This window comes from Coregonus lavaretus (genome assembly GCF_964263955.1).
Source record: "Coregonus lavaretus genome assembly, chromosome: 1".
NCBI classification, from domain to species: Eukaryota; Metazoa; Chordata; class Actinopteri; order Salmoniformes; family Salmonidae; genus Coregonus; species Coregonus lavaretus.
In genome coordinates, this window is record NC_139988.1 from 17,748,296 (window position 1) to 17,761,279 (window position 12,984).

The window sequence follows — 12,984 nt, forward strand, 5'->3', positions numbered from 1 at the left end:
ACATTTCATATTATGTATATATACAGTGTTGTAACGATGTGCAAATAGTTCAAGTAAAAAAAGGGAAAATAAATAAACATAAATATGGGTTGTATTTACAATGGTGTTTGTTCTTCACTGGTTGCCCTTTCTTGTGGCAACAGGTCATAAATCTTGCTACTGTGCTGGCGCCAGGTAGCTTAGTGGTTAAGTGTGTTGTGCCAGTAACCAAAAGGTTGCTGGTTCTAATCCCCGAGCCGACTAGGTGAAAAATCTGTCGACGTGCCCTTGAGCAAGGCACTTAACCCTAATTGCTCCTGTAAGTCGCTCTGGATAAGAGTGTCTGCTAAAATGTCAATGTGATTGCACACTGTGGTATTTCACCCAATCAATACGGGAGTTTATCAAAATTGGATTTGTTTTCTAATTCTTTGCGGACCTGTGTAATCTGAGGGAAACATGTATCTTATATTTGTACATTCTGTATACCCCCCTACCTTGTCACAACACAACTGATTGGCTCAAACGCATTAAGAAAGAAATACATTTCACAAATTAACTTTTAAGAAGGCACACCTTTACATTGAAATGCATTCCAGGTGACTACCTCATGAAGCTGGTTGAGAGAATGCCAAGAGTGTGCAAAGCTTTCATCAAGGCAAAGGGTGGCTATTTGAAGAATCTCAAATATAAAATATATTTTGATTTGTTTAACACTTTTTTGGTTACTACATGATTCCATATGTGTTATTTCATAGTTTTGATGTCTTCACTATTATTCTACAGTGTAAAAAATAGTACAAATAAAGAAAAACCCTGGAATGAGTAGGTGTGTCCAAACTTTTGACTGGTACTGTACATATAATAAATACACAAATGAGCTAGCTACTATAAGCGATAAGGTTATTTAAAAAATCACACTCATTCAAGGCTTTTTATTTACACTTGAAACATCAAACTCATGCATGAGAACGGGGCCCAGGGTTCTCATATGGACCAATTAAAAAAATTAACATTATTGGGTGTGATTTCATGTGGTTAAAATAATTAAGTTGTATATGAATAGGTATATATTCAACAAACACATTGACTAAACTACCATGCGATGTGTTACATCACAGTGTTTATAGTTTGCCCCTAAAAGCATTGCAGGGATAACTGTTCCCCACTATGTTATAAATTCAGAACACAGGGACAACATTTTTCATTACTAACATATATATATATATATATATATATATATATATATATATAGTCTCGGAAATCCGAGACCTTGGAGCACATTACAATGGAACATTGCAGGAGGCAACCCGTCTGTCTAGAGACTATAACATCTATACACAAAAAAATGCTATCAAAGCCCAAAAAAAAGAATCCCTTGATTTGAATTTGCTCAGTGTTCTTTCTTGTCATGTGCTTTCAAAAGTTCTGTCCGACTGAAAGCTTTCTCACATTTTAAACATTTGTAGGGCTTCTCTCCGGTGTGAGTCATCATGTGTCTTTTCCGTACCCTTAAGTCAGAAAAGTTTCTCCCACAGACAGAACACGGATACGGCTTCTCCCCCGTATGAGTTCGCATGTGTCGAGTGATATAACAATTTTGCGTAAAACCCTTCCCACAGACTTTGCACTTATATGGCCGCTCTCCAGTATGATATCTCATGTGTACCCTCAGTTCCTTTGGAGATCTGAAACCCTTGCCGCACTCTGACTCGGTGCATTTAAAAGGCTTCTCCTGAGTGTGAATCAAGTCATGCCTTGTCAATGAGGACATGCTCAGAAACAACTTACCGCAGTATGTGCAGGGGAAACGCACCCCTGCATGACAGATCTTCACATGACTTACTAATGCCCTCTTCTCCCCGTATGATTTGTCACACTGGGAGCAGGAGTGTTTATCTTCGGGTTTGCTGTGAACATTTAGCATGTGGTTTCTCAGCGTTGTTTGGTTGATAAAGCCTTTTCCACATTCCCAGCAAAGGCATTTCTCTCCTGTGTGTATTCTTTCATGTTCGGCAAGAGTCGTTGATGATTTACATTTCTTTGGACAGTGGGAACACTGGTAAGGGAGAGTGTGAGTCCTCTCGTGTCTGACGAGATCTGATAACTCAGTGAAGCTCTTCTCACAGTAGGTGCAGAGGAATGGCCCGTTGAATTTATGGACATCCAGATAGTGTTTCTTGAGGGGCTTGACACCGTTAAAGCTGTTTTCACACATGGTGCATTTCAAAGGCTTGTGCACCAGCTTATGCCTGTCCAGCTTTTCTATGTCTGCGAACATCCTTCCGCAAATGCAGCACACTTTTGACTCTTTGTGTTTTGGGTTCTGGATAGGCTCCCCTGTGTGGATTTTCTGGTGCCGCCTCATGTCTGCACTTCGACTGAAAGTCTTCTCACAAATTGGGCACTTCTTGAATGTATATTTTTCAGAAAATTCAGTTTTGGTTTGTTTCTGTTCTTGTGCTAGAAATGTCTTCATCTTCAGCCCTCTGTTTCTTCTTACTGGTCTTAAGGGCAATAATATCAGGTTGGTAGTGTCAATCCTTTGTAGATCCACTGAGGGCTGGTAAAGCATGGAGGATATGATCACATTAGACTTGCTGTTGAATATGCTAAGCATTTGTTCTCCATGACTTCCACTGGCTTTGTGTGTCATTATTTTAGGCTTTTTGAAATAACTATTTTTCCCAACACTTAAATCTTCAAAAGGCTGCACCATCCCGTCTTCCCCGATAACCATCACCGTTTCGTACTTTGGTTCCACCTTGTCTGTCACTTGGTCAGCAAACTCTGCATCATCCTCATCACTAACAGAGGAAGTTTTGTTTTTCTCACATTCCCCTGACCTGCTTTCCACCCCTTCTCTTTCTTTTACATCCATACTTGTTCCTTCTCTCTCCACCTCTGTTGAAATCACCACCCGTTCCACAGGAGGAAGACAGAGAGCTGAGAGAATGCAGTCCCCATCGGTGGAAGATGGAGGGTCTGCGAAAAAAGGAATAAGGGGACCAAAACTCAACACAGTAATGCTCGATAGATGTAATTTGCCATTGGGGTGTAAGAAAACGAATCCATGATATAGCATGAAAATGATGGGTCCTGTGAGAGATGCCTACCATGGTTGTCCAGTGGGCTGAGGTCTCTGTGGTATTGAAGCAGGGTTTTCAGCTCTTGAGGGTGAGACACGGACTCAACACATTCCTCCAGAACAGAGGGAACATCGCTGAGCAGCAAGGCAGCCTGACACAATGAGGAATACAGAGTTAGAAGGAATATAGGTAGAATTCACACAATGCCTAAGTGTCAAGTCCATGGTTCCTCTATTTCAGTGGTCTCTTTTCTAGCATGAGAAAAATGTAGCTGGCTACTCTTTTTCCCCTAGCTTCTCCTCTCCTCTGCAACCCTTCCCCAGGTCCTTAGTCTACAAGAGAAAGTAATGCACTATGTTTTCTGTCAATATACCTGGTAAAATAAGGGTTAATAAACAACTTCCACCTGCGATTTCCCCCCCCAAATCAAGTTATATATTTTCCCAAATTATGTTCTCAGTGAAAATAATTCCAGGTTTTTGATTTTTACAGTTTTTCACTCTCAAAATTACAATCGTTCATAGAAAAACAACAACATTTGATGTTCTGAGTACATATCAATGCTTAAATCACATCAGAATACCATTTATTTTTAGGTCTGGAAGAAAACTAACAAATGTGGTTATTCAAGTGTAATTCCCCTTTAATTGCACATCTAGCAAGTGAGGAATGTGCCAAGGTTCTGTACTGCTGCTGCTCAGTTCATGGCAGTGTGCAAATAACAAATAATAGATACAAATGATATACTTCCTCATGATATACTTCTGCCAGGTAAGCCTACTTTGCAGTTAACATTTAATTGAGAAGGTTTTGGGGAAAGTATTTCTCTCAACCCACAAGACTGGCTATACATAGTAATAGACAAACGCACCACACAGACGGGCAATATTGCTGGAAATTAATATATTGTGTTCGGTTTGGCTTGGCTTTTTAAGCCAATAGTGGCTAACTAGGGGTGGGATCATGTTAATTTTGCGTTGATTAATAATAATAATATGCCATTTAGCAGACGCTTTTATCCAAAGCGACTTACAGTCATGCGTGCATACATTTTTTTGTGTATGGGTGGTCCCGGGGATCGAACCCACTACCTTGGTGTTACAAGCGCCGTGCTCTACCAGCTGAGCTAGATAGTAGCTAGGAGCTTGCGGTGTCTGATACTTGTGAGATTTGTTTGACAGTTTGCGGTGGAACACGTGAAAATTGCATGTGCTTTCAGAATTGTTTGGCGAGCTACTCATTAGGTGGGCTGCGATCGACCTGTTGAAGACCCCTCTATGACTCAAGTTTATTTATACTAGTACCTGTTGGAAGTTTGATACGGGAAGTAGCTTCTCAAGTCTCGAAAGAAATTGCCACATGAGTTTCTGGATGGCTGCGTCATAACTGGGACCAAATTCTACAGGAAAAACATCCTAAAACAGAGTAATGAAATATGAGCTATAAAAACCTCTCAGAAGATATTATTATTTAAATTGTTGAAATATACAGCAGTCGTGGAAATGACCCAAGGATATTCCATACCCACATACTCACTGACCTGGAAGAAATGTTCTCTCTCATCTGGATCTTTCAGAAGGGTTTGAACCAGCCCCAGGAAGTTGGATTCAGATAATCCTACCTCTGCATCAGTCGCCTGAAAAACAGAATATAAACATGTTGACTTATTCAGGACATCTAAATGACAGCTTGTCATTTAGGCTGCTAATGTTTTTGTCATATCATTGTCATTTCAGAAATACACTAAATGACCAAAATTATGTGGACACCTGCTCGTCGAACATCTCATTCCAAAATCATGGGCAATAATATGGAGTTGGTCCCCCCTTTGCTGCTATAACAGCCTCCACTCTGCTGGGAAAGCTTTCCACTATATGTTGGAACATTGCTGCAGGGACTTGCTTCCATTCAGCCACAAGAGCATTAGTGAGGTCGGGCACTGATGTTGGGCGATTAGGCCTGGCTCGCAGTCGGCGTTCCAATTCATCCCAAAGGTGTTCGATGGGGATGAGGTCAGGGCTCTGTGCAGGCCAGTCAAGTTCTTCCACACTGATCTCGACAAACTATTTCTGTATGGACCTCGCTTTGTGCACGGGGGCATTGTCATGCTGAAACAGGAAAGGGCCTTCCCCAAATTGTTGCCACAAAGTTTGTCTAGAATGTCAATGTATGCTGTAGCGTTAAGATTTCCCTTCACTGGAACTAAGGGGCCTAGCCCGAACCATGAAAAACAGCCCCAGACCATTATTCCTCCTCCACCAAACTTTACATTCGGGCAGGTAGCTTTCTCCTGGCATCCCAGATTCGTCCGTTGGACTGCCAGATGGTGAAGTGTGATTCACACAGTGTTTCCACTGCTCCAGAGTCCAATGGTGGCAAGCTTTACACCACTCCAGTCGACGCTTGGCATTGCACATGGTGATTTTAGGCTTGTGTGTGGCTACTCAGCCATGGAAACCCATTTCATGAAGCTCCCGACGAACAGTTCTTGTGCTGACGTTGCTTCCAGAGGCAGTTTGGAACTCTGTAGTGAGTGTTGCAACTGAGGACCAATGATTTTTACGCGCTGCGCGCTTCAGCACTCGATGGTCCCATTCTGTGAGCTTGTGTGGCCTACCACTTCGCGACTAAGCCGTTGTTGCTAGATGTTTCCACTTCACAATAACAGCACTTACAGTTGACCGGGGCAGCTCTAGTGGGGCAGAAATTTGACTTACTGACTTGTTGGAAAGGTGGCATCCTATGACGGTGCCACGTTCAAAGTCTGAGCTCTTGAGTAAGGCCATTTTACTGCCAATGTTTGTCTATGGAGATTGCATGGCTGTGTGCTCGATTTTATACACCTGTCAGCAACAGGTGTGGCCGAAATAGCCGAATCCACTAATTTGAAGGGGTGTCCACATAATTTTGTATATATAGTGTATGTCTATGACTGATGTAAACATTTGCTGAGTCTCTGCCTTAAGGAGCTCACCTGTGTCCCCCAGAGAGGTGTGAGGGTCTGTATCCTGTCCAGGTGTGGCTGAATGGTCTGGAGGTCTGTGATCGGCTTAGAGCGACACAACTCCAGGACCAGCTGAAACCAGAGCAAACCATTTAGGATACTTATTTGGGACAATAAACATGACTAAATATGATCATATGCCATCGTTCCCCACATAATGATGAGCACTAGTTCCGTCTCTCCTTCTCACCCGTGCTCGAAGACCCAGAATAAGTTGGGCCCTCTGACTGTGGTTCAGAAGCTCTGGAACCATCTCTGTGACCATGGTAACAAACTCCTCCAACATCCCATAATCCATCACGTGTCTTTGCTGGACCGTTTGCCAGATGGCTGCTGAGACCAGCCGTAGTGGTGGGACCATGAGGCGCAGAGAGGGGAGGGGAAAAGGGGGACCTGTTCACAAATCAATTTATAAACACCTCTTATTGCACATCACATCAAACTCTAGCTTGTGGAACAATTTTTTCAATACTATGTGATTCATTGTCAAGAATGTTGTGTTGTGTGTGCGAGAGAGAGAGAGAGAGCGACATCATCCATCCAGAAACAACCCCTAGCTCTTTCCCTTCTTAGAATCATTGAGTCTTCCTTTTGATTAACTACAATAAAGAGGACAGATAGTAAGGGTTGTTTCTGGACAGGCCTAGAGATGCGGTGAAACTACTGTGCAAAGCAGCAAAGGAATGTTAGCTAGCTAGCAATCCAACACTTCAAGGAAGTTTATTTCTTAAACTGCTTAATGCATTCAATAAAAGAACGGCCATGAAATCAGAGGAATAGATATGCTGCACATCTGCACTAACAACAACAAAACTGACACGCAAAACATATTTTAGACGTTCTGGAACGAGTCCAGTTCCCGTACAAAACAGTGGGAAGTTAGCCATACTTAGCTAGCTAACATTAGCAAGTATGTCCTATCTAGCTCTAGTATCGTAGCTATGCATAGCTATAAATATGTTACCTTTCATCCCAGACATTTGTTTTTGCATATCTCTCCACTGCAGTCACAACAGACGCCTGGAAATGTAATAAGGTGTGCCACTGTGCGTGCGTTGTCGAACAAGACTGTGGGGGATCAATTAAAATGTAACACGTGAGGTGCCTGTAAACGTATAGTTCCCATTGAGCTATAAACTCATTTATGTAGTTCCTCAGCGTAACCACTAAGCAAGGGGCAGCACAGACTTTTACATCAAACTAAGGTGTTTGGTGCAGTATTTCTCAAGTAAAAACATGCTTGACGTGTTGTCTTAAGTAAACAAAGTCGGAGCTGCTGGGCAGGTCGGTCTCACTGTCTACGCTATAGAGCTCGCCAGCTTGTAGTCCTAAAACCTGGAAATGTGTTACAAGTGTCGTGCTCTACCAGCTGAGCTACAGAGGACCACACGACTTACAGTTAGTGAGTGCATACATTATTATTATAATAATTTTTTCACACTGGCCCCCCGTGGAAATCGATCCCACAACCCAGGCATTGCAAGCGCCATGCTCTACCAACTGAGCTACATGGGGCCGTGATAGTTTTTCTTGAGGGGTTTGACACTGTTGAAGCTGTTTTCACACATGGTGCATTTCAAAGGCTTGTGCACCAGCTATGCCCGTCTAGCTTTTTGGGGTCTGCGAACACAGAGCGCAGAAGAGTGTGTTGTGGGTGAGTTCTTGTGCCCTCAGTGTTATTATGAACATGAAATTCTTCTCAAAATGAGGACGTGTGTGAGGGCGCAGATCTGAGCGGGATCTCATGTGAACTTTCTTGCTGCTAGATTTTGGCAAACGCTTTTTGCAAATGCGGCATACTTTTGACTGTTTGTGTGTTTTGGTCTGGCTAGGTTGCTAAATTGGATGTAAGATGTTAAATGTAAAATGTAAAGATGTGTCCTGAGGTGTACTGGTGGCCTCGATGAGTTCCACTGGATGGCTCGGTATCCTCTCCCTCAGGTTTCTAGACTGTTTCGCTGGACTGAGTCCATGTCATCACTAGCTGGAGATCTGCTATGCGATTGTTTGGAGTCTTTTTCACATATAAGTCTGTGTTTCTCCGAACTTGTATATCTTATCACACATCAAACAATGACGGGGGGCGCTCTTCTGAGGTTATGTGGTTCGGGGGAATCTTATCGTGTGTGACAGCTCCTGCTCAACAGTGGTGTTGATGGAGGACGAACTCTGAGGTTCGCTGATGAAGATTGTGAGATTTCTGCTTTTCTGGTTTGCCCTGGACGACTCATGTATTTTTCCCCCTGCATATGGTTGCTGCTGTGTACTGCCAGATAGCTCTGAGTATTTCTGTCCCGTAGCTGAAGGACTAACGCTCTCTCCAGAGGGAACCTCCCCTGGTTGCTCTTTCTCAATCAGACAAGCCTCTTTGTGAACAATCATATTGTTTAAGTACTTACTGTAAGTTATTGTACAATTACTATAATGGTATAGGTGATCCTGGGAATGGGTCTTCAAGTGCCTTGACATGTCTGAAGCACTTGTTCGAAATTTCAGGTCCTTCATCTTTGCCTTCGAGCTGCTTGGGTGTTTCACCTTTAGGTTTTGACACAACTACTTACACACATTTTGCTGATGTCTCGTCAGATCAAAATGGCACTGAAAGCACTTCCTACACAGGAGACACAGAAATGGATGCACCCCTGTGTAGATTTTCTGGTGCCACCTCATGTCTGCACCTCGACTGAAAGTCTTCCCACAAATTGGGATTTTAATGAATGTATAATCTTCAGAAAATTCTGTTTCTGTTTGTTTCTGTTCCACACTGAACAAAAGTTACAGTTCAAAAAGTTACAGTGTGGATGGGGATTGGACCAGTAAAAGATTAGACTAAATTGTGTTGTTGAAGAGGTGGACCCCAGGTGCGAAACAGTGATGGTTATTGGCGAAGATGGGATGGCACAGCCTTATGAAGATTTAAGAGTCAAAAGGAAGAGATCTTTCAGAAAGCCCAAAATAAAGACACATAAAGCCAGGGGAAGTCATGGAGAACAAATGCTTAGCATATTCAACAGCAAGTCTAATGTGATCATATCCTCTGTTGCTTTTTGGTAAGCTTCGTTCCCTTTATGAATTACCCACACTGCACTGCAGTCTCTTCATTCACAAGGCAATTGATAATATTGTCACCTATCAGACTATTGTCAATTTAATCTTGTCTTTAGGCTACATCTGTTATTGTAGACCAATGTTGGAAATTAGTTTTTATATAGTTTAGGTGTAGTTTTGATTGGACATTTGACTGAGTTACAGTTCATATAAGGAAATCAGTCAATTGAAATAAATTCATTAGGCCCTAATCTATGGATATCACATGACTGGGAATACAGATATGCATCTGTTGGTCACAGATACCTTAAAAAGGGCCTCCCGAGTGGCACAGCAGTCTAAGGCACTGCATCGTAGTGCTTGTGGCATCACTACAGACCTGGATTCGATCCCAGGCTATGTCACAGCCGGCTGTGATCGGGAGACCCATGAGGTGGCGCACAATTAGCCCAGCGTTGTCTGGGTTAGGGGAGAGTTTGGCATGCAGGGGTTTCCTTGTCCCATCGCGCTCTAGCGACTCCTTGTGGCGGGCCGTGCGCCTGCAAGCTGACTTCATCGCCAGCTGTACGGTGTTTCCTCCGACACATTGGTGCGGCTTGCTTCCGGGGTAAGCGAGCAGTGTGTCTAGAAGCAGTGCTTGGCAGGGTCGTGTTTCAGAGGATGCATAGCTCTCGCCTTCGCCACTCCCGAGTCCGTACGGGAGTAGCAGCGATGGGACAAGACTGTAACTACCAATTGGATATCACGAAATTGGGGAGAAAAAGGGGTAAAAAATGTATAACAGATACCTTAAAGAAAAGGTAGGGGCGTGGATCAGAAAACCAGTCTGTATCTGGTGTGACCACCATTTGCCTCATGCAGCGTGACACACCACCTTCGTATAGAGTTGATCAGGCTGTTGATTGTGGCCTGTGGAATGTTGTCCCACTCCTCTTCAATGGCTGTGTGAAGTTGCTGGATATTGGCGGGAACTGGAACATGCTGTCGTACACGTCGATCCAAAGCATCCCAAACATGCTTAATCCAACCACCTGACAGGTGTGGCATATCAAGAAGCTGATTAAACAGCAGGAAAATTACACAGTGCACCTTGTGTTGGGGACAATAAAAGGCCACTCTAAAATGTGCAGTTTTGTCACACAACACAATGCCACAGATGTCTCAAGTTTTGATGGAGCGTGCAATTGGCAGTCATGTGAAATCCATAGATTAGGGTCTAATGAATTTATTTCAATTGACTGATTTCCTTATGAACTTTAACTCAGTAAAATCTTTTAAATTGTTGCATGGCATCCCTAGCCGCATCCTCAGAGCATACGCAGACCAGCTGGCTAGAGTGTTTACGGACATAATCAATCTCTCCCTATCCCAGTGTGCTGTCCCCACTTGCTTCAAGATGTCCACCATTGGTCCTGTTCCCAAGAAAGCAAAGGTAACTGAACTAAATGACTATCACCCCGTAGCACTCACTTCTGTCATCATGAAGTGCTTTGAGAGGCTAGTTAAGGATCATATCGCCTCTGTACCTTACCTGACACCCTAGACCCACTTCAATTTGCTTACCGCCCCAATAGATCCACAGACAATGCAATCGCCATCGCACTGCACACTGCCCTATCACGTCTGGACAAGAAGAATACCTATGTAAGAATGCTGTTCATTGACTATTGCTCAGCATTCAACACCCTAGTACCATCCAAGCTCATCATTAAGCTTGGGGCCCTGGGTTTGAACCCCGCCCTGTGCAACTGGGTCCTGGACTTCCTGACGGGCCGCCTCCAGGTGGTGAAGGTAGGAAACAACACCTCCACTTCGCTGATCCTCAACAGGGGCCCCACAAGGGTGCGTTCTCAGCCCCCTCCTGTACTCCCTGTTCAGCCATGACTGCGTGGCCACGCACACCCCCAACTCAACCATCAAGTTGACAGATGACACAACAATAGTAGGCCTGATTACCAACAATGACGAGACAGCCTACAGGGAGGAGGTGAGGGCCCTGGGAGTGTGGTGCCAGGAAAATAACCTCTCACTCAACGTCAACAAAACAAAGGAGCTGATTGTGGACTTCAGGAAACAGCAGAGGGAGCACACCCCTATCCACATCGACGGGACCGCAGTGGAGAAGGTGGAAAGTTTCAAGTTCCTCTGTGTACACATCACTGACGATCTGACATGGTCCACCCACACAGACAGTGCCTCTTCAACCTCAGGAGGCTGAAAAAATGTGTCTTGGCAGCTAAAATCCTCACAAACTTTTACAGATGAACAATTGAGAGCATCCTGTCGGGCTGTATCTCCGCCTGGTACGGCAACTGCACCGCCCTCAACCGCTGCACTCTCCAGAGGGTGGTGCGGTCTGCCCAACGCATTACCAGGGGCAAACTACCTGCCCTCCAGGACACCTACAGCACCCGATGTCACAGGAAGGCCAAAAAGATCATCAAGGACAACAACCACCCGAGCCACTGCTTGTTCACCCTGCTATCATCCAGAAGGCGAGGTCAGGTCCGGCCCAATGGGAAATCCACAAGCAGTTGTCTGGATTTCACAGAATTTTTCAATTGCAATGTATTTTCCATGAACCGCAACTGATATTGATATAGATTTTCCATATCGGTGCCCATCACTACTTTAATGGATTTATTCAATGAGTGATTGTAGTGACTGAATGTATCAAAGACTGTGTCAGACCATTAATTTTTAACTGACACATTTATTGAAATGGGTGATTGAAACGAATGAATGTATCAAAGTGTGTTAGATCATGAATTCTTTGCGAAAACATTTTATGAAATGGGGGACCGTAATGAATTAATGTATCCTAGAGTGTGTTTGACCATGAATTTTAACTGACACGTTTTATAAAATTGGTGACTAGTGACGGCTGACCTATAGCCTGGTTGATAATCACTACGAATGAATTGTAAATAACCGAGATTTTCGTTTTGACTAAAAAGTTTGCCTTATGTGTTAGCTTTTTGTGTTGCTAGTTTAGTGTGTATATAATCAAATCAAAATCAAATCAAATGTATTGGTCACATACACATGGTTAGCAGATGTTATTGCGAGTGTAGCGAAATGCTTGTGCTTCTAGTTCCGATAGGCATTGATGTTAGGACCATGGATGGCACCGGGTCATTTGAAGGTGATTTCTAATGACCGTACTGAGTACTCCCAACCACACTTTTACCTCTGCACATAGAATAGTTTTTTCCCTCTATAAACCAATATGTAATCTATAGGTCTATAGTGTATTGCATTGGGACCAATGGAGTGGGTGGAGTAGAAAGTGTTGATGGGCAGATAGACCTCAGTCTCCTATGAAAGAACACCATATATAGATTCTACAGAACCTAGTGAGTAATCCCAACCCCACTTTTACTTCAGCACCTAGAATAGTTTTCTTTATATTAACCAATATGTATTTCATATACAGTGTATTGCATTGGGGGAATTTATTTGACCTTGGAATTTTTTTAAAAACCCAAATGTAATGCAAATATCACTTAAATATGAACAAATATGTATCATTGTTAATGTATAGACAATTTTTCATATCATGAATAAATACAGGTTAATGACGCTTTTCTACTATTACATGGGGAACTTTTATCTAGAAAATGTCCTAAATTCCGTAAACAGGAAGTACATTTATAGTGTTGCTGACGAAACCGTCAAAGAAACATTTCTATAACCACCCCAAGATAGACCAGAGCCTGTCGTTTCCTATTGGGGAAAAATTTATCATAGTGGGCAGAACAAGCAAGGAGGTGGTCAGAGCCAAGCACGAGCTAGTGAGATGCTATTGGCGCGTTCTAGCATTATTTGCATATTTGCGTAAGGGAACGCCTATGCTGAAGTGCG

General features: G+C 43.2%; 1 protein-coding gene across 1 annotated transcript; it reads right to left on the reverse strand.

Annotated features, from left to right (window-relative positions):
- Positions 1 to 1,286: 1,286 nt before the first annotated feature.
- Positions 1,287 to 7,101, reverse strand: LOC311131141 (uncharacterized protein). The gene is made up of 7 exons (XM_084163975.1): positions 7,037 to 7,101; positions 6,263 to 6,465; positions 6,043 to 6,144; positions 4,609 to 4,704; positions 4,373 to 4,483; positions 3,096 to 3,219; positions 1,287 to 2,964 (listed from the first exon to the last, which is right to left on the reverse strand). Exons 1-7 carry the CDS (start codon positions 7,062 to 7,064, stop codon positions 1,373 to 1,375), a joined length of 2,256 nt encoding a protein of 751 aa, XP_084020101.1. The 5' UTR covers positions 7,065 to 7,101; the 3' UTR covers positions 1,287 to 1,372.
- Positions 7,102 to 12,984: the final 5,883 nt, after the last annotated feature.

Bases quoted from the DNA above. Each gene is read 5' to 3' on its own strand.
- LOC311131141 (XM_084163975.1), bottom strand. From the start codon at position 7,064: ATGCAAAAACAAATGTCTGGGATGAAAG. The intron at 6,466-7,036 runs GTAACATATTTA...ATTTGTGAACAG, and splicing joins ACAAATGTCTGGGATGAAAG to GTCCCCCTTTTCCCCTCCCC. The intron at 2,965-3,095 runs GTAGGCATCTCT...CTTTTTTCGCAG, and splicing joins CAGCCCACTGGACAACCATG to ACCCTCCATCTTCCACCGAT.